A 20466-nucleotide genomic window follows, 5' to 3' on the forward strand; every position below is an offset into this window, starting at 1 on the left:
AATATATACCGTATTTTTGGATAAGAAGGCTAAATATCTTAAAAATTTCAGATATCCCTAAATTAATGAATAAATGCAATAAAATAAAACTCAGTAAAAATACTATCAGAATTTATTTTGTTTTCAGCTAGACAAGTTGATTATAAAGTCCATTTGGAAACAAACCAAAGTGGTAGGAATATCCTGAAAAATAAAAGAAGTCATGGGAAAGACTAGCCTTAAAAGATACTACAGTATATTATTAGACCACTATATTTAAAATAGTATGGTACTATGGTACTGACCCTTGAATAGACAGACCATTGATACACAATAGAAATAGACATGATCTCATATGAATGTAGAATACAAAATATTATAAAAGGTGGCTTCTCAAATCTATGAGGAAATGTAGATTTATAACAGTGTTGGGATAATGGGATAGATATAAGGAAAAGATACAATTTTAATCTTCACATCATGTACTAGGATATATGTCAAATGGATCAGAGGTCTTAAAAAAGGAAACCACCTAAGTACAAAAGGAAAATATAGGTTAATTCTTCCATCATCTTGGTTTCATGATTCAAAATGTAGAGAAGTAATAAGGAGAGTGATTAATATAATTACATAAAAATGAGAATAAAAACAAAGTAAAAAAGAACAACTATGGAAAAAACACTTTGTAAATTAAACCACAGATAAAGACTAATAACCTTTATGAATGAAAATCTACAAAGAGGAGAAAAGGCTAACAATCCTATAGAAAAATGGGTTAAAGATATTTCATAGGAAAAGAAATATAAAGAACTCTTAAATGTATAAAAAGATGTTCAATCTCACTCCTAGTAAAATAAATGCAAAATAAAACTCTCCCGAATTTTATTAGATTGGCAAAAGTTTGATAACATAGTCTACTGATGAAACTGTTGGGAAATGGGAAATTTCACACATTCCTGGGAATACAAAACAGTACAATCTTTATGGAAAGGAATGTGGCAAAATTACGAAGTCCATTTACTGTTTGATGGAGCAGTCCCAAATCTAGAAATTTATTCCAGAGACACATTGTCCAATAGTTAAAGGACAAATGCGTAAGACTATTCAATTTAGTATGATTTGAACTGTTAGCAACAATTAATTAATTAATTAATGAGTGAATGAATGAATCAAGCAAATCCAAATGCCGGTCAATAGGGGACTGAATAAATTATGATACATTTTTGCAATTAACCATACAATTCTAAAAAGTAATGACAAATATTATTATATTACGGAAGTGAAGAAGGTATGTGAAGAAAATGTGAGGAAAATTTTTGGTGAACAAAGTACATTACGATGAAGAAAAGTGTATGTGGTATGCTACATTTATTGAAGAATGATTGGAATGTGACTATATTTGCTTGTATTTAAAAAAATCAAATGATAAACAATTAAATTTAAATAGCACATAAAAAGAGGAAGAGAGTGAATAGAACAAGAATTAGAAGTTAGACTTTTAAAAATTTATCTGATTTCATTGATTTGTTTTTGGAGGAAGTACATATTTTACATAATTGTAAAATAAAATACAATTTTAAAACACCATCCCTAAAAATCCAAAGGAAACTTTAAAATCAGATTCTACGTGCATATACACATATTTGATAACATAAACATATAAAGAGGAAGTGCTCCAAGAGACTATAAAACACCGTAATTAGACAGTATATCTTTCTTGGGATATATCCTAATGACAAAAGAAACCACAAAACTACCTGAAAACCTTTTTAAAGTCATATTCTTGGTGATAGTGTGGTATTAACATACTGAGACTATTGTATATGCGTTTTCGGAAAAGTCGAATGAGTTAATTATGTTGGTGTCATGAACTGGGATTTTTGGCACAGGAAATAGAAGATGTAGACGCAAGGTTGATGAGGCTAAGTAAAATTGTGTAGCCCTGAATTTGAAATAGAATATTAAAATGAATACATGATTTATTTTAATCTTAAAAATAATACGTTTCAGCTATGTTCACTGGAAAGGCCTGGAAACATTGACTAACTCAGTGGCAATGCATCCCTAGAACCCAGGTTGTCTGGTCTCTAACTACCATTTCCCAATAAAAGCAACCAGGACTCCATCCAGAAGTGGGCGATTCCAGGTATGCTCAGGCAGTGTACAAGAAGAACTTGTAATGTGGGGTTCTAACAGAAAAGAAGTTATCAAGTATTATCAAGGTCATGTAAGTGACTCAGGAGACAACTTAAATGGGCTCCACTCACTGAAGACGGGTCAATTTGTGTATCAATAAAGATAATAACTTAATAATAAACCAACAACTATTATATCCATGAGTTCATAATGATACCAAAAAATTTTGTAAATCCAGTTTTATTGGTTATTACCTTTGGACGATGCTAGCTAAAACCACCTCATTGCTTTGGAAACTGGAAGATAAAGGGGGAGGGGAGAATCTAGCATTTATCCTGCCTTTCCTCTCTGAACTGTACCTCAAAGTAACCAAAGAAGTGATATGGGGAAGTTTCTTTTTATAGAGGATTGCAGGCGATAAATGAAAAAGAAATCATAGGATTGGGATATCACCATATCCTGACCTCTATGAAATACTGGAATTTGGAAATGATCATCTATAGATACTAACATCACAAAAAGAGAGACAGGGGGGAGGTTGATTATATAATACGCCTCCTGATAGAAGTATGTAACCATATCTATGAAGTAATCTTTCCCAAAGCATCAAACCTGGTCAAGTCTCTAGATGCATCTATCAGTTTACAGGAAATTTAGGAGACAGGAACACACATGTTAAATTATACCATTAGACTGCAATCAGCAAAATCCAGACTGGGAAACGCTACAAGACAAACAACTTGGTTTCTTCTACAAAAAACTAGCACGGGGAAAAAAAAGATAGAGGGAAGGAGAACCTATAGACTAAAAGAAACAGATAACTTATCAATCAATTTTAATGTATGGACCTTATGTGGGTCTCAATTAAAAGCAAACAATTTTAAAATAGGTGAGGATATATGACTATTTGATGAAATTGAAGTTATTGTTACTTTTTTAAGGTATTATTATGGATATGAATTTTTAAATGAATCCCTGTCTTTAGAGTACATATTGAAGTATTTACAGATGCATGGCCGTATTTGTGGAATTTGCTTTAAAAACTCCAGCGATTGAGGATATTTGGTGGGGAATGTAGCTGAAGCAAGATTATCCATGCATTGATAATGTTGAAGCTCACTGATTGAGATGTTGGGTGTTCATTACTCTCTATTTTTGAATAGCTTTCATATTTTTGATAAAACATTTTATCATTTAGATCTAATGATTTTCATTGAGAAACAGAGGCAGTTTATTATAGGTTTCAGTTTATGTGTTTATCAATTAATCCTTCTAGAAAACAATCATGAAATGAAGTCCTGGCCTTAATGTGGTGTTCTTGCAGCAGCACTTGGTAAGGTGTACTTGAATTAAAATCAACTCTCCATTCTTCAACTAGATCTAGATAGAATGTACACTACCACTTTATTCCCCTTGAAAAATGAAAATAAAACAATCATTTAAAAATATTCTGTTATGCCTTAGAAAACCATTAATAGGTCTTAACAAAGGGGAAAAAAAAGAAAAAAAGGCTTTTCTCAGCTTATAAATGGATGTATTCCAAAAGTTTTTTTCTAAGGCAGTTCCTTAGAATTAGATGGCTGTTTCTTCTCATAGAATTATGTTATAAATGTCAATAGGTTTCCAGGCCAGTCCACAAAAATCTGTTAATCCATAACATGATATATATGATCTACAAAGCTGACAAAGAGTACTAAGGGTTCAATACGGCAAAAATTAATCCTTTTTCTAGGTAAATGCCTTCTTCATTGATTGCAGAATTCCAAAAGATTAATGACTTTCCTACTTCCTTATAGGAGTTAGTCTCATCCTCCTGAATCATTTAGATGCCACATGATAATGCTCTGCATTCTGAAAGCAAAGAACAGTAACATTCACATCACCTGTGGCTTGGACTTCTCCCATTCATAAATTAAATACTTGAAAGAGCAGAGATTATCTGCATAATAATGATCTTAGTAATAAACACCTTCCTCTTATGCTTTTTTTTCATACATAATCTCATTTGATAGTCACAGGAAACCTTTGAGGCTTAAAGGGCAAATATTACCCCCATTTTACAGCTGAGAAGACTGAAGTTCAAAAGGGTAATGAAAAACACTTGGGAGTCAGAGGAACTGGATCTGAGTCCTGGTTCTGTGAGTCCGTGTCTTAAGCTCTTGAACTTAAGTTTGTTTCTCTATAAAATGGGCATAATGAAACCCCATTTTACAATGTCATTATGAAGACTAAATGAACTGATACATGTGAAAGATAACGTATAAGATACTATGTAAATTTTCATTCTGCACTGATGATGGAGATCGTGGTAGGGCTATTTAAATACACACATTGCAAAACTAGAATGGTAGGAAGACTCATCCATATGATATGAGGAAATGGCATTGGCATGTTTAGTAAATGGGGAATGTTTAGCCTAGAGAAAAATCCCAAGAAAGGTATTAGATGATGTCAGATATTTTCTAAAAGACTCGGGTTCTGAAGAGTAGATTTCATTCAATTTAAAGAATTTTGCTGTGAGTCTCCTTGTTACTGGAGTTTTTCAAGCAAAGATGATACCGCCACATGTTAGGAATATTGCAGAGGCTTCATCCCTCTCACATCATTTTGTGCTCTGAGGTTCTATTGAAATCTAACAAATTTTCAGTCAGTTAAAGATTCCTGGTCACTGATTTTAAGGTCTGAGAAGCACTAATGATAAGTCCCATAACTGGATAAAAGTGATCTAAAAGCTGACTTTTTTTAAAAAAAAATTCATTTAGCAAACATTTATTAAGCAAGATAATATTCTAGGTACCAAGGCATTTTTTAAAAGCCATCTCTAGTGTTTTGCTGCGTGAACATAGAAGATTCTATTGTTTTCAGTCATTCTTTCACCTTTTAAATGCACTGGATCAGTCTTGATCTTAGCAGGTCTAGTAAGGGAAGTGATAAACTGTTAACATTGCCCACTACTATGTTCTTATTATTCCAACTAATTTAGTTTCCAATTTTATTGGAATTTTTCTGCATAAAATTTAATTCTCCGGGGTAGACTCAAAATATGTTGAAATGACCTACAAAAAGAAAGGGAAAATAGATCACCTAATACAAAATATGTTTTTGCATCCTAGGCTCTTGAGGATAAAATATCGTTAGATGAGTAATGTATCAGAATCTTAATGCTATTTAAATATACGGATGAGTGCATTGTGTGTGTTTTGTGTATTTAAAGTTGAGATATTTGTTGGAACAGTATCTTTCATTTGGTGTACTTCATGGTGATTTATCATAATAGACTGCTTTAAATCATCTGAAATAGCAAGACATCTGAATTTCAACAATAACTTCCCCAAGGCTAGAAAAGTCAGCGGGAGCTCAAACTGCTAGGTAGACATTTTTTTTTTTCCCCCGAAACTCATATGCAAGTGTAAAACTTTTATGAGGCTGCTTTAACGAGACCCTTTGGGATTTAGGGTTATTTATCTAAACTCTTATTAAATGTGAAAACTTTTCTGTTTAACCCTGTAAAGCAAAACTGATTCTAACAGTACTGTAAGCTGGAAGAATGAATATTGTTCTGCAGACTGACTCAAAAATAAAGTTTAGAGACTTTGGGTCTAGTGTCTTCAGCATGGACATCATGATAATGGAATAGTGACAGCAAAGTCAGTATTTCCAAGTCTTCTTTAATTAAAAAACAACAACAACAACTTAGCTCTACAATGCTGGTGATTGAGGGTTTGGCATGGCTTATTAAAGTGACTTCCGGTTGTGTAGCACTGTTTCCCAGCATACTCCAGCATCTCTATTGGAATCAAGTTGTCCTAGGACTCTGTTGCTTGGTACAAGGTCTGTCAGCACCTTTATTTATGACAGCTGCACTTGTTAAAGTGTATCTGGTTTCCACCCTCCTTCACTGAGAAGTGGGGCATGGGAGAGAGGTTATTTCTAAGATTAATGTGCCAGAATCACTCTGTACATAACCCAGGGGAAGAGCTGGAGTTGCTGCAGGAAAAATTTTGTAATCTTGAAACGTGTTCAGTTTCTTTGTTAGGTATGTTCTCGTTTGATGAGTCTGAGTTCTGCAGTAAATCTATTCTTAGACAGACCCTGCGAGCTAGGATTTTAAATTATCTGTAATGCAGTACAATTTTAGGGAGTAAGGACATTATGAGGGGAGAAAGGAAATGTTACAAAATCAGGGTCAAAATCTTCTACAGACTGTTAAAAGCTTTTCAGAGTCAATTTAGCTTTGGAGTGTCCAGTCCAGTTGGCAAAAATTTTAAGATGAAAAGGTGGGTGGATAAACGGATGAATGCTTGAACAGAAAGGTTGGGTAGAGAGATGAACAGATAGATAAAACTACTTAATTGTTATCAGTAATGTGATTGTTGGTAAATAAGTTTCTATGCTACAGAGTGACAAAAAAGTGGATAAACAGACGTATGAATAAGATCATGGTAAATGCAGAATTTTGAAGACATTTATAAAGTGATCAAAAAGGAAAACTGTTAGCCAGAGAGTACTTTTGGATTTTTTTGAAGGGTCTTAACTTCAACAGTTAACCTTAACAGTAATAATGTAAGTCATTGGAAATAATACATCGCTTAGTGGAGTCTGGGGACTTCTGAGATACCATCTCTGTTTCACAGGAAGTAGAAATGCTTCCAAGACAATAGAGAGAGGAATAAGACTGTAAAGTACACAGATGATCTTTCTAAAGAGGGAAGTACAGAAGCACCAGCTGGCAATCAAGGTTTAGAGTGTGAAGGAGACAAAGGGTAAGCGCCAACAGAGACAATGATGGCAGAAACATTGGCTGAAGGACCTAGATAGAGGCAATACAAGTATAACAATTTAAATAGGTCAGGAAATGTCAACATGAACTTAAGTTTAGGAACTTCTAAAAGAATCTCAAAGCAGTTGCAAATGGGAGGAAGACTGCATGTACACTTGGTTTTAACTCTGACTTGAGCAGCTGTTTTAACAGTTGAGTTGCTAGGCACTGTCAGGAATAGAATATTTTAATTTTGGAGAAACCCAACTGTTAAAACAGCTGTTTGGGTTGATTAAACTTAGGCTGGCTCAGCTTAGGTTGCAAGACCTAATGGGATCACAGCACCAGGCAGATTGGCTATTATTATGATTTTATTGGACGTTACAAAAATATGAACCGATGCTAGGTTGAGTGTTAGGTTGGATACTGACTTCCCAAAGAAGTTAGATCCCCTGGTTTGTTTTGGCAAAATGTTAAGGCAAATAACATGGGCTTTTACCTTTTCCCAATTGCATGAAAAATACCTTAAGTAATTTTGCCTTATATTCCGTGGATGCGTGCTTTCATCCTGGCACCTAAAAAAAAAGGGGGAGTTCCTTAGTTTTATTATCAACTTTTAATAGATATTACACCTGCTGAAGTAGCCTCAAGTAGTCATTTACATTATTTATTTTGTATCCTTTGTTATCTAAGAATCTTATTAATAGCAACCACCAAGTTTGTCAATTTGTAGGCAACACATTTTTAATATCTGGAACAACTTGAGTGATACTACTAACAATGCTTAAAATCTTGAACGCCAAATCCACCATCTCAAGTACCTTTTCTCGTGGAAAAGACTACTGACTGGGTCAGTTTCAGGTAAATTAAAAATTTAAAGTATTTGTTAAGATGATTTGATTTCTTGCATAAAAAACAAATTTTACTTGATGTAATGTTAATACATATTTTAAACATTCAAAGATAGGTTGTATTTTACATATTTTCAAAATGAAAATATTTTACTTTTTATATGATCACCAAAATAATCATTAATGTAAACATTTGAAACTATAGGAAAATATAGTGAAAGAGAATAAGCAGAATTCTTGTAATCTCAATATCCACAGAAAAGAGCTATCAACTTTTCGATACCCTTCCTTGCATACATCTCCTTATGTACATATATACAGAGAGATATAGTTAGAAAATTTTACTTTTCACAAATTAATTTTAGCTACATGTGTTCTTTATTTTGCTTTTCCTTTTTAACTTGTCAAAATATTGTGACTATCTTTCCATGTCAAATGTAGATCTACAGTCATTGTCTTAATTTTTATGGGTTTCAGACTTTGAAGCAGTGACTTATTTTTGCTAGTTTCTAAAGCTCAGTGTTGTAAGTAATTAGAATACAGAATTAAAGCAGAATTAGAAAACTTGGCATGTGAATAAAAGCTGAACTGAGGTATCAAAAGTATAATTTTGCTACTTTCACTGAAAAAGTATACTTTTTGTTTTTACTAACGTAAAGCAAGTTTGTATATTTTGAATGTTTGTATTAATAAATTAACAAAAATACTTTGGTTATAAATGAAATGTTTTTGTTATTTTAAAATAAAAAAATCAATAAGCTTTTTATAGTTGGATCAAGAACCATTGTTTTACTTTCTTCTATTTCCTAGGCTAAAAAATGCAAACTTTCCTCATTTTAACATTCATTTAAAAATTTCTTTCTATAGTATGAATTGGCTCAAAGAATGTTGATTATTTTTATATTCACAGTATTATGTATTGCTGTTTTAAAAATGGAACGAGTTAGCTTTTCTAACTCTTCTAACACTCATAAAATTCAGGTGATTAACTACCTTTCTCCAGTTTCTGAGAATAACTTTTAAAATCTTTGTAGAATACTAATTCTTGAATAACACATATTTAACACCTGCCCCCCTCTCCTCTGTTATACACACACATACACTGTACAGGGATGATTACCCACATTTTAAGTGTCTTTTTTTAAAAAAAAAAAACACAAAAAACAGAATACCATTTTTTACTAATTTACACCGGGAAATGCAACCGTCAGATGAGCTGGATGTTACTTGAATATAACCAAAGCATCTTCTAACTGTAACCGCACGAGGGATTAGAATGAAATGATTAAAAACCTACTTAATGAACAGGGAAAGTTGGATATTTAGTTGGAAGCTCTGTAAGCTGACAAGCCCATCTTTCCAACAAAGATGAATGTACCTTCCATTCCAACAAGACAATATATACCTTTCAGGATTCCAGACTATCATATTGGCCAGTAACGGCATTCTCTGATTTAAACAATGCTTGCATAGGCAATTTCACTGTAGTTGTTGTTGTTGTTTTTAATTATACTTACTGGAGTGACTTTGGTTAATAAAATTATACAGTTTTCAAGTGTACAATTCTATAATACGTTATTTGTATATTGCATTGTGTGCTCACCACACATAGTCTAGTCTCCCTCCATCACCATATGTTTGACCCCTTTTACCCTCTTCCTCCTCCCCGAACCTCCTTCCCTCTGGTAACCACCATACTGTTGTCTGTGTCTATGAGTTTTTGTTTATTTGTTTGTCTTGTTTGTTTATTGTTTTCTATTTTATATCCCACATGTGAGTTAAATCATGTTATTCTCAACTTTTTTCTTATTTCACTTAGCATGATATTCTCAAGATCCATCCATGTTGTCTCAAATGGCAGTATTTCATCTTGTGTCATCTCCATTGTATATATACCACATTTTCTTTATCCAGTCATCTGTTAAAGGACACTTTTATTGTTTCCATATCTTGGCCACCGTGAGTAGTGCTGCAGTGAATGTAGGGGTACATATATCTTTATGAATAAATGTTTTCAAAATTTTCACATAGATATCCCAAAGGAATAACACGGATTTAATGCAATCCCCATCAAAATCCCAATGGCATTTTAAAAAAAGAAATAGAACAAAAGGTCATCAGATTTGTATGGAACCACAAAAGACCCTGAATAGTCAAAGCAATCCTGAGAAAAAAGAACAAGGCCAGAGGTATCACATTCCCTCACTTCAAATTATACTACAAAGCAACAGTAACCAAAACAGCATCGTATTGGCAGAAAAACAGACACAGGCCAATGGACAGACTTGAGAACCTAGAAATAAACCCACTTATATACAGGCAAATAATTTTCAACAAAAGAGCCAAAAACATACAATGGAGAAAAGAAAACCTCTTCAATAAGTGGTGTGGGGAAAATTGGAAAGCCACAGCAAAAGAATGAAACTAGACTGCTATTTGTCATTATCACAATAATTAACTCAAAATAGATCAAAGACCTAAATATAAGAGCTGAAACAATAAAATGCGTAGAAGAAAGCATAGGTACTAAACTTATGGACCTTGGTCTTAGAGAGGATTTTATGAATTTAACCTCAAAGGCAAGGGAAGGGAAGTAAAAGCAAAAATAAGTGAATGGGACTACCTCAAACTAAAAAGCTTCTGCACAACAAAAGAGACCATCAACAAAACAAAGAGGCAACCAGCCAAATGGGAGAAGATATTTGCAAAACACAACTCTGGTAAGGGGCTAACATCCGAAATATACAAAAAACTAAGACAACTCAACAACAAAAAAGCAAGCAATCCAATTTAAAAACTGGGCAGAAGACCTGAACAGACACTTCTCCCAAGAAGACATACAAATGACCAACAGACATATGAAAAGGTGCTCAACTTCACTAGCTATTAGGGAACTGCAAATTAAAACCACAATGAAATACCGCCTTACACCTGTTAGAATGGCTCTTATTAACAAGACAAGTATTAACAGGTATTGGGGAGGTTGTAGAGAAAAAGGAACCTTCCCACACTGCTGGTAGGAATGTAAATTGGTATAGTTGCTGTGGAAAACAGTATGGAGGTACAGAGGCTCCTCAAAAAACTAAGAATAGAATTACCATATGATCCAGCAATCCCTCTTCTGGGTATCTACCGGAAAAATTTAAGTGTCTTTTTCATACTTTGGTACCAAATGTTGAGAAGAGTCTCTCCAAAATGAACAGAATGTAGAATACTGAAAGCCAGCTATCGGAAATACCTTATTTCAAGGGTGTAAAGAGAAGCTACATATTTAATAATATGTTTAAAAACTGTGGTATTCTGAGGTTTCAGTGAAATTCCTCTTAGGTTCCAAGAGCTTCCATTTAACAGTATTTGGTTCTGCCTTGGAAAAATTTAGTCAAATACTTCCCTCTTTGAAAGATGATCTTCTAGGAGATGGTTCTTAATCCATAAGATCTTTGAATAAAACTTTGCCAATGTCTATAATCAGATGTCGCTAGGGTCAGCTAACGGGAAAATGATAGATATGAAATCTAGGAGACTGTCAGGCCTGACCTGGTATGTCTTATTGTTTATTTTGTTAAGGTTCCTATGAATGAAATTGTTACAAGGGGATTGAATTTAAGAGGTAGAAATGAATTTTTTCATTTCAAAATTGTTCATTTCAACATAATTTTAAAATTGATTTTCTTACCTTACTTGCAATGAGTGTGGCCAGTTGGGCTTTCACTCTACCAGAGTTAGAGTGACTTGTGCCTTCACAATGTCTGAAGTCTTAAACAGGACATTTTCTAAAATCAAGGACTCTTGCACAGGGAACATGAGTAGGTTACTGATCTTGGCATTTGGATTCGCATCTCTCATGGAGGGACAAAGTTTCTGTCATTAGGATTTGTGTTGTAATAGGTCAGAGAGAATCACTTGTGACTTAAGGTTATGCAGTTTAGTTACTAATACCTTAGATACCAAGACTGGCTGGGCCTTGTTCATCTGAGCTTACACCCTTGCCAACCACCTCTTGTGAAGGAAAGGTGTATGGATTTCCAAGAGAAGGCCATCTGAAAGAGGGCACAGGAAGGTGTATGTAAGAAACGCCAGGGATACCAGAGACTGTGGTAGTCTATAAAGGCAGGGGAGAGAGCTGGATCTGGTGCAAACCACCAGGATACATCTCCTTCTGAAGCCATGGGCTCATAGAGCTTCAGTACATCATATTTCTCTTTTCTGCTGAGACCAAACATGGTTTCCCTGTACATCTCAACACAGTCACTGCCAGTCAGTTTGAATTGAAAAATGAACAAAGCCTATTTGTTATACCAGGCCTAGAAAATAATAAAAGACGAAAAGGTCTTCAACCTTTGCTTTGTACTTATGCATCACAAACACTTTTACATCCACATTGGCAAAGGACTTGAACTGTGAGACACAGTGGGTGGTGTTGACTAACGCACATCTTAGCTGTGGCCCCCTGGTGAGACATAGAATTCTGTGATGCCCAGTGTAAGGTTTACTTATGAGAATGATGTTAGAGTGGATCTAATTTATTATATCTCAACCTTCGTACATTAACTTCCGGTTACTCAGGAAAGTGATTAAGGATGGGAAGTACATTTCTCAGCCTTCTTTTCAACTGACTTCCTCTGGTAATGGAAAGGGGTAAAAACGTGATCCAGGACGCTTTCCTCTTCAAAGACCCTTTGAAAACCCTTCCTAAATGGTTAAACTCATTAATATGCTAACCCAAATATTATGATATATAGTTAGTTTAAAATAGAACTTTTTTTTTTTTCGTTTGTTTGTTTGTTTATTGGGGAAGGGGAACAGGACTTTATTGGGGAACAGTGTGTACTTCCAGGACCCTTCTCCAAGTCAAGTTGTTGTCCTTTCAATCTTAGTTGTGGCGGGCGCAGCTCAGCTCCAGGTCTAGTTGCCAGTTGCTAGTTGCAGGGGACGCAGCCCACCATCCCCTGCGGGACTCAAGGAATTGAACTGGCAACCCTGTGGTTGAGAGCCCAATGGCTCATGTGGGAATCGAACCGGCAGCCTTCGGAGCTAGGACCATGGAGCTCCAACGGCCTGAGCCATTGGGCTGGCCCAAAATAGAACTTTTTAATGTTTTATCAAGAATGGTAAATTAGAAATCAGATTTTAACCTAAAAGTAATCGTTCTTACGCTTTCAAGGTCCATGAACCTTGAAAACATGCTAAGTAGAGGAAGCCAGACAAAAAAGGCCACACAGTGTATGATTCTATTTATATGAAATGAGGACATGAGTGGGCTTGGGGAACTGGGTGGTCTGAGAAACACTCAAAATTATGTGCAGAATTTTCTTTGTGTAAATGAGTGCTGTGTGAGAAAAGAGCCTGTAGTTTTAATCATATTATCATAAAGACCTTTGACCTTCAAATGGTTTAAAAATCACTACTTAAAAGCCTTTTGAAAAATGAATTTGTGTTTTTTGTCCTTTTATAAATATATAGGACTTCTTTCTATCATCAGAGGTTTCTGCCTTCTGCCTGTGATTTTTTTAAAAGAGTTTTTTATTACCAATACAATTTTTTTAAAATTATAAAAGCCTTATGGCTTATGGGATTGTTGTAGTTTCTTAAATTTTCTGGAAATCTTTTATATTGATTTTTTACATTTATGTTTTTAATACATCTTGAATTTAATTTTGAATATGATGCAAGATAGGTTTTTTAGTTTTTTTTGCAAATATACTACGTATATTTGAAATTTTCTGTAACAGAAAGTTTTAGAAAATCTGAAGGAATAGCTTGTCTCTTCAGATGGGTTTCTTTTAGATGAGCATTTCTTTTTTTAAATTTATTTTTTTATTTATTATTAATTAATTAATTTATTTATTTATTTAAATTTATTGGGGTGACAATTGTTAGTGAAATTACATAAATTTCAGGTGTACAATTCTGTATTACATCATCTATAAATCCCATTGCGTGTTCACCACCCAGAGTCAGTTCTCCTTCCATCACCATATATTTGATCCCCCTTACCCTTACCTCCCTCCCCCCACCCTCTTTACCCTCTGGTAACCACTAAACTATTGTCTGTGTCTATGAGTTTTTATTTCTCATTTGTTTGTCTTGTTCTTTTGTTGTTTTTGGTTTATATACCACACATCAATGAAATCATAGGGTTCTCTGCTTTTTCTGTCTGACTTATTTCGCTTAGCATTATACTCTCAAGATCCATCCATGTTTCACAAATGTTCCTATATCATCTTTTCTTACCGCCGAATAGTATTCCATTGTGTATATATACCACAACTTCTTTATCCATTCATCTATCGAAGGACATTTTGGTTGTTTCCATGTCTTGGCCACCGTAAACAAAGCTGCAGTGAACATTGGAGCACACGTGTCTTTATGAATAAATGTTTTCAATTTTTTTGGGTAGATACCCAGGAGAGGGATTGCTGGGTGAAGTGGTAGTTCTATTTGTAATTTATTGAGGAACCTCCACACTGCCTTCCATGGTGGCTGCACCAATCTGCATTCCCACCAACAGTGTATGAGGGTTCCTTTTTCTCCACAGCCTCTCCAACACTTGTTACTATTTGTCTTGTTGATGATAGCCATTCTGACTGGAGTGAGGTGATATCTCATTGTGGTTTTCATTTGCATTTCTCTGATGATTAGTGATGTTGAGCATTTTTTCATATGTCTATTTGCCATTTGTATATCCTCTTTGGAGAAATGTCTCTTAGGTCCTCTGCCCATTTTTCAATTGGGTTGTTTGTTTTTTTGTTGTTGAGCTTCATGAGTTCCTTGTATATTTTGGATATTAGCCCCTTATCGGAGGCACTGTTTGCAAAAATCTTCTCCCATTCAGTTGGTTGCCTGATGAGCATTTCTAATGATATCACTTCTTATGAAGTTTCTAGCAGGCGTGTTTACAATGGTGGGTTTTGGTTCTCTCCTTTAATGAAAGTGTTGTCAGTCTAATTCCTATGTTCTCAACAACTGGTATCTTACTATATAATGCAGGCATTTATAGACGACAAAATCTTTTGTCATTTTTTGGCATGAATTTAATACACTTAATTTTGAGATTGCCTTGTTGGTGTCTTACTTAAAGCAGAACCATTTTATGTTACATGGGGAATATCATGCCTTGACAATCTTATAAGTGGTCTTATGGACAAAGTCTGAAAGCCATAATTTTCAGTAATTCTGTACTAAATTTATTTTCTCAAGAGCCCTTTAATTCAAAGAGAATTGAAAAACAATTTTGATGTTTGTGATTTAAAAACTCAAACTTTCTCTGTAATTTTCAAAGAAAATACTGTAATTTCAAAGAAACACTGTTACTTAATAAACCTTATTTTGAAATTCATAAGCATTAGATGGTATAATATGTACATTTTTCAGGTTCTATTTTTATGAATTAATACTTTTAAAGTATTTTAATATATGGAGTTAATATGGCTTATCATAACAGATATACCAGTATAGTTAGTTGTTTCAGAATTTTCATAAGAATTTTTAAAATTTTGATTCTTTGTCCTAATTATGTATTAAATAGTTGTGTGTTTATAATGATTCTAGTACTAAGTTGTGATCATTTACTTGTTTTGGTATTTTGAGGGCTTAAATTGATGGGTTTATCACTGTGATAGCTTTGAAATTGAATTTTAAAACTCCACAGGTATAAACAATGTTATATTTTAACACCATTAATAAGTTCTTTGCTTTCTTAGGTCTTCCTAGAACTGAAGAATCCAAAACAACTACTAAAATATGAGAAACATGAGATTTAAATTAAATATTTTTATCTTGAGCTCTCCTATGCCGTATTATTTTGTCTTCCTTATGCAATTAGTTTTGCCTCATTTGAAATATTTTAATTTTTGGTAGAGTTGCTATATCATTTCTATTTGTCATTTTCACCTATTACATTAAACTACCTTTATGTTTCCAGAAGACTATATCACCTTTCTATTTTCTCAAATTATTTCTTAATATTGATTGGTGGTTGATTCATTCTCAATTTTACCATTTTTGTTAGAAGTGATGGAAAGTGATTTTTCCCCCTTTTCTTTGCCTATTTAAAAATAGATAGGTCATCCATGGTTGCTTCTCTAGGGGATTTTGTCAGGGCAAAAGTTGAGAAATAAGGATGGTGTGTCCTGTGCTTGCATTTTGGTCTCTTAGACTGAGGCCACCTCGCTGACAGCCCTGGTCTCCTAGGAAAGCTTTTCCTCTCTCACTACTTTGAAAGTTATAGGAATAGGTTTCAATGGATGTTAACTTCATTGTTCATTTTGAAGTACTTATCTTCTTAATTTTATAGTGGAAGATTACTGATTTAGGTCTAATAGTCTATGGTATCTTTGCAGAAAGTACCAGAATTAAACCAAATCTGCATTATTGTAATCCTATGTTTTTAAAAAATGTTTATATCATTAATATAAATGTGTACTGATATTTGAGCCATGGGTGGATAGTCTCACGTATCACCTCTGGCTTACTCAACACATGGCCTACATTCCACATAAAGTGATTGTTTTAAGATAAACTGAATTTTAAGTATGCCAGACCATTTGTCCCTCTTTCCTTCCTGCTTTTTTCTTTAGTTTTTTCTAACTAAATTAAAAAAATATGTGTGAAAAGATTAACTGAAGTTTTTAGGACAAGTTACCCATAGTTCTACTTTCCAAAACAGCTATTTTCATTTTTCATGTAGTATCACTTTCTCTCTTGGTTCACATATATGGACGTTTCATGTTATTAAAATAATATTTTATGCAATTAAAATTATAGAGAAAATTTTTACATTTTAACATTAAAAACTAGATCCTGGGGCTAATGAAAATTATACTGGGGGAAAAGGACATGATGCATATTAGGAATTTGAGCCATATTAGGTACAGCTGTGTTGTCTAATTGCAAAAATAAGTTTGTTCAAGTTATTTTAAAATGAGGTGTCCTATGAAATCTAAAACTCACTCCATTTATTTGCCATTGGGCTTTTCAGTTTTATTGATTAGAATTAGTTACAAAATAACTAGTGTACTTTTGCTTTGTTTATGGGATTGTAAAAAGAGAATGAGATTTAAATGGAGAGGATTATGCTTGAGTTTCTTTTCCATCACTTGTTGACTATGTGATCAGAACAACATTCCTCACCTTTCTGAACTTCTTCAATAGGCAAAAAAAAAAAAAAGTTGAATCACAGAATAATTTAAGGATTAGATTTAAAATGCCAATCTTGGATTTACTACCATGCAATTGTTTGTAATTACATAGAGGCGTGAATAACTAATGTGTATAGGTAATTTGTCTTTTCTTTGTGACTATGTTTACCATTAGTGTAATGAATGTCCTTTGGTATAAATTTTGGTGGTTTAATACATTGGGTAGGTTGTGTATGAACTCTACGATCTTAGGAAGAAACTAGGCCTATCTAAGAGTGCTTGTCCAAGATTACTTGCCGGTGGGTGACAAGGTTGTGCTGATGTAGTTTAATTTCTGTTCGAGTGTCCATTTTGTTAAGTCATACCATAACCATTTAGCAGTGTGTTGACACTTTTATGCAGCATTGAAACATTCCTTTGTCTACACCAGAAATCACATCTCTATCATTAACTTTTTCTGATTATAAAAATAACACTTTAAAATAAGAAAGCATAAGGAAGAAAATTTTTAAAAAGGTTATTATTTCCCTCTGTTAGAAATAACCATTTATATTTATTATATTGCCTCCATAATCTTTTTTCTCATTACATAACTATTTTGCTTATCATGATGTATGGGTATTTTCCCATGTCCATCTTTATCTTCATATTCAACTTTGAGAATATATATATATGTATATATATATGTGTATATATATATATACACACACATATATACACATATATGTGTGTATATGTATATATATACACATATATATATAAAGTAGCAGCTTAAGAAGGATAAAGCTGCTTCTTCTAGAAAAACAAAAATGCTCTTAATTGTATATTTTACAAGCTAAAGAGTTAACATACAGATGAAATAGGCTTTAGCAGATTCAGTTACGTGTGGTTTGCTTAGAGAGGATGATGGTATGTATAGTGCTCAACGATCAGAATGGCATAATGGGCAGAGCATAGGCTTTGGATTTGTGCTGAGTAGAGTGAATCCTGGTTCCATCACCCACTGGCTATGCGACGGTGGATAATCCCATAACCTCCCTGTTTTGGTTTCCTTCATCTTTAATCGGGGATGAACAATGTCTGACATTCAGGGCAACTGTAGGAATAGAGACAGTGACCATAAATAAAGTACCTGGCTCAGTGTCTGAACACGTTAGGCAGAGGGTAAACCCAAGGCCTAAAACTTACAAATGTAAGTGATCATAGAGAGCATGTTATAGCCATAATAAACTAAAATAACTGTTCTAAAAATATTTATTTGTACAATGTACCATTTCCCCTTTCTCTTACCAATATATTATTGCCAAAAGAGGGGTAGCAAATGATGAAAAGGTGACACTGCTTCAAAGACCATCTCTACTTGGCAGGATCCTTATTGATGAGCTCCAGCGGCCCCCAGTCCAGCCTGCAATGTTCACTTCATCTTGGGACAACCTGGCTGGAGGTGTGCGGCATGACAGGCCTGGGTTAGGTTTTGAGGATTCACAGATGAGTTCCCAAGGGACATTCACAATCCAGGGCAGTGTCAAGTGACCTTTGCTGCAAGAGATCCAATTCAGAAAAAGCAAAAACCTTGTCATTGCACTTAAAAAAAACATTCAGAATGAAAATAGTGAGCCCTGTTGTGGGTGCTGGGGAGGATGGCATAAATTCTGAAAAATTACTTATTGAAAATACAAATATATTCAATTTTTCACTTACAATAAGTGATTATAAGTGGAAAAGTGGATTATAAGTGGAAAAATTATTTCTTTTAACCAGTAAAAGGTTAATATCTGGGTGGTTTAGGAAAAACAACACTAACCGAAGCTGTATTTCCACGTTAGACTGCAGAGCTGGAGGAATCCACAGCCCTCCGTTTCCTCATCTCTCAAATGAAAGGATTTTTAAATCTCTTCCATAGCAGAGCTGCTTCACAGGCCACTTCACAGGAAAGTGAAGGGAGCCTCCTGCCAACCTTTCCCCTTCTAACAGCAGTTTTGCTTTCATTTATATTATAAACAGGGGCTTTTACAAGATTTTTGATAAAAGGATTCTACCACTTTTTAAAAATCTGAAAATCACTGAACTGGATGTTCCATGTGGTATACCCAGCTCAGAAATAATTTTTACATTTGTGGAATGGGAGTAACTAGGGTTGTATTTTATAGGTATACTGAGGGTTGAACAAGATATTGCATATAAAATAGGGCATAGAACACTGGAAGCATTCAATGCATTAACTATTATTCTCCCCAATCCCAAACAGGTCCCTCACAAGTAAAATTGCAAGTTTAAAATGACTCTTAAACTTTGAGTCTAAAATGTTGACCTGAAAAAATTGCCTAATCCATCTGTCGTGTACCAAAAACACTACAAAACGTTGTAGACACTTACTCTGTGTATTTATAGTATAATCATTTTTGTGTGTGTGCATTGCTTTTTCCTCAAACAACTGAAAGTTTTCTTCTACATCATATTTTTTGAATAATTATGAGCAGATGCTATTATGATATTGACCATATCGCTGTGTTTCAGGCTTGTCAGCTCATGGGACAATGACATCAGCGTCCACTCTCTGACCTTGCCCTCTGCAACATGCTTGGAGCTGCTTTTGATACTGTCGAGGAATAATGCCACACTACCTCTGACTCTTCGCCATATGAATTCTTTTCAGGTAAAGAATGGCTCGTTTAGCAGGTGTGTTTTCTCAGTTTTGCTTGTAATTGTTTTCTAAGGATCCTGTCTTTCACAGGAGATAGTCCATGAAAACCCACATTTCCACAAAACAATATACTAAGCACAATGCTTAGTATTGCCTCGTCTATCTCTTTTAAATAAATGAACAAATGGAGGCTCATAATTGACTAGGTGATTGTCTACTGGTGGCAGGACCCATATCTCTCTCTCTCCAGGGTTTGTTCTCTTAATCTTCATTGGCCCTGCCTCTGAGAGAAAAGGCAAGAACATTTGACAAAGACACTTGTGAGTGCCACGTCCCTTATTTCCCCTAGAACAAATGTTTTCATCCGTTCTTAGTGGCTCTGCTTCATTTCGCTTGCAGTCAAATTTCCAAATGGAAGTTTCACAGCGATGGTGTTCTACCTGCTCTCAGCACCTGTTCCCTTTCTCCCTAGTCCCACCCTCGTCGCTTTCCCATTCCTCTGGCTATTTATCTGTGCTCCTGGTAAAGGACATGGTCAGAACAGAACAGAACAAACAGAACAGCACATGTGAAGTGTCCAGCAGGAAGATCCTTTCCCTGGTAGGCAGCTCATTGTCACTGAAGTGGCAAATGTTAACTAGTCTCTTCAGTTGTGACCCTATAGCTACTGAGTGTAATTGAACATATCTTAACAATAGAAAAATACAGGCCTTCTGAGGCTGGTAAGAAGCCCACCTGCATTGGTGAGAAATTAATAAACATGGGTTGGTTCTACTTCTGAAGTTGCTGATGTATCCTGAGATAACTTGAGGATCGGTGTATATTACTTGCTTTACCTTTGTGGGAAAACAAGACGTGGTTTTTCCTATGAATTATAGCTCAGGAAATTGGTAAAAAAATATATATATATATACATAATAAAAATAAATAAATAAATAAATAAAATAACTGTTTCAA

General features: G+C 34.4%; 1 protein-coding gene across 1 annotated transcript in view; it reads left to right on the forward strand.

The window, feature by feature from the left end:
• Positions 1–20466, forward strand: part of UBE3D (ubiquitin protein ligase E3D) — a 131440-nt gene that overhangs the window by 59934 nt on the left and 51040 nt on the right. Inside the window, exon 9 of the mRNA XM_081044371.1 lies at positions 19383–19521. Within this exon, the coding sequence (XP_080900497.1) occupies positions 19383–19521 (139 nt within the window). The remainder of the gene's footprint in view (positions 1–19382; positions 19522–20466) is intronic.

The sequence above is a fragment of the Rhinolophus hipposideros genome (genome assembly GCF_964194185.1).
Source record: "Rhinolophus hipposideros genome assembly, chromosome: 3".
NCBI lineage: Eukaryota > Metazoa > Chordata > Mammalia > Chiroptera > Rhinolophidae > Rhinolophus > Rhinolophus hipposideros.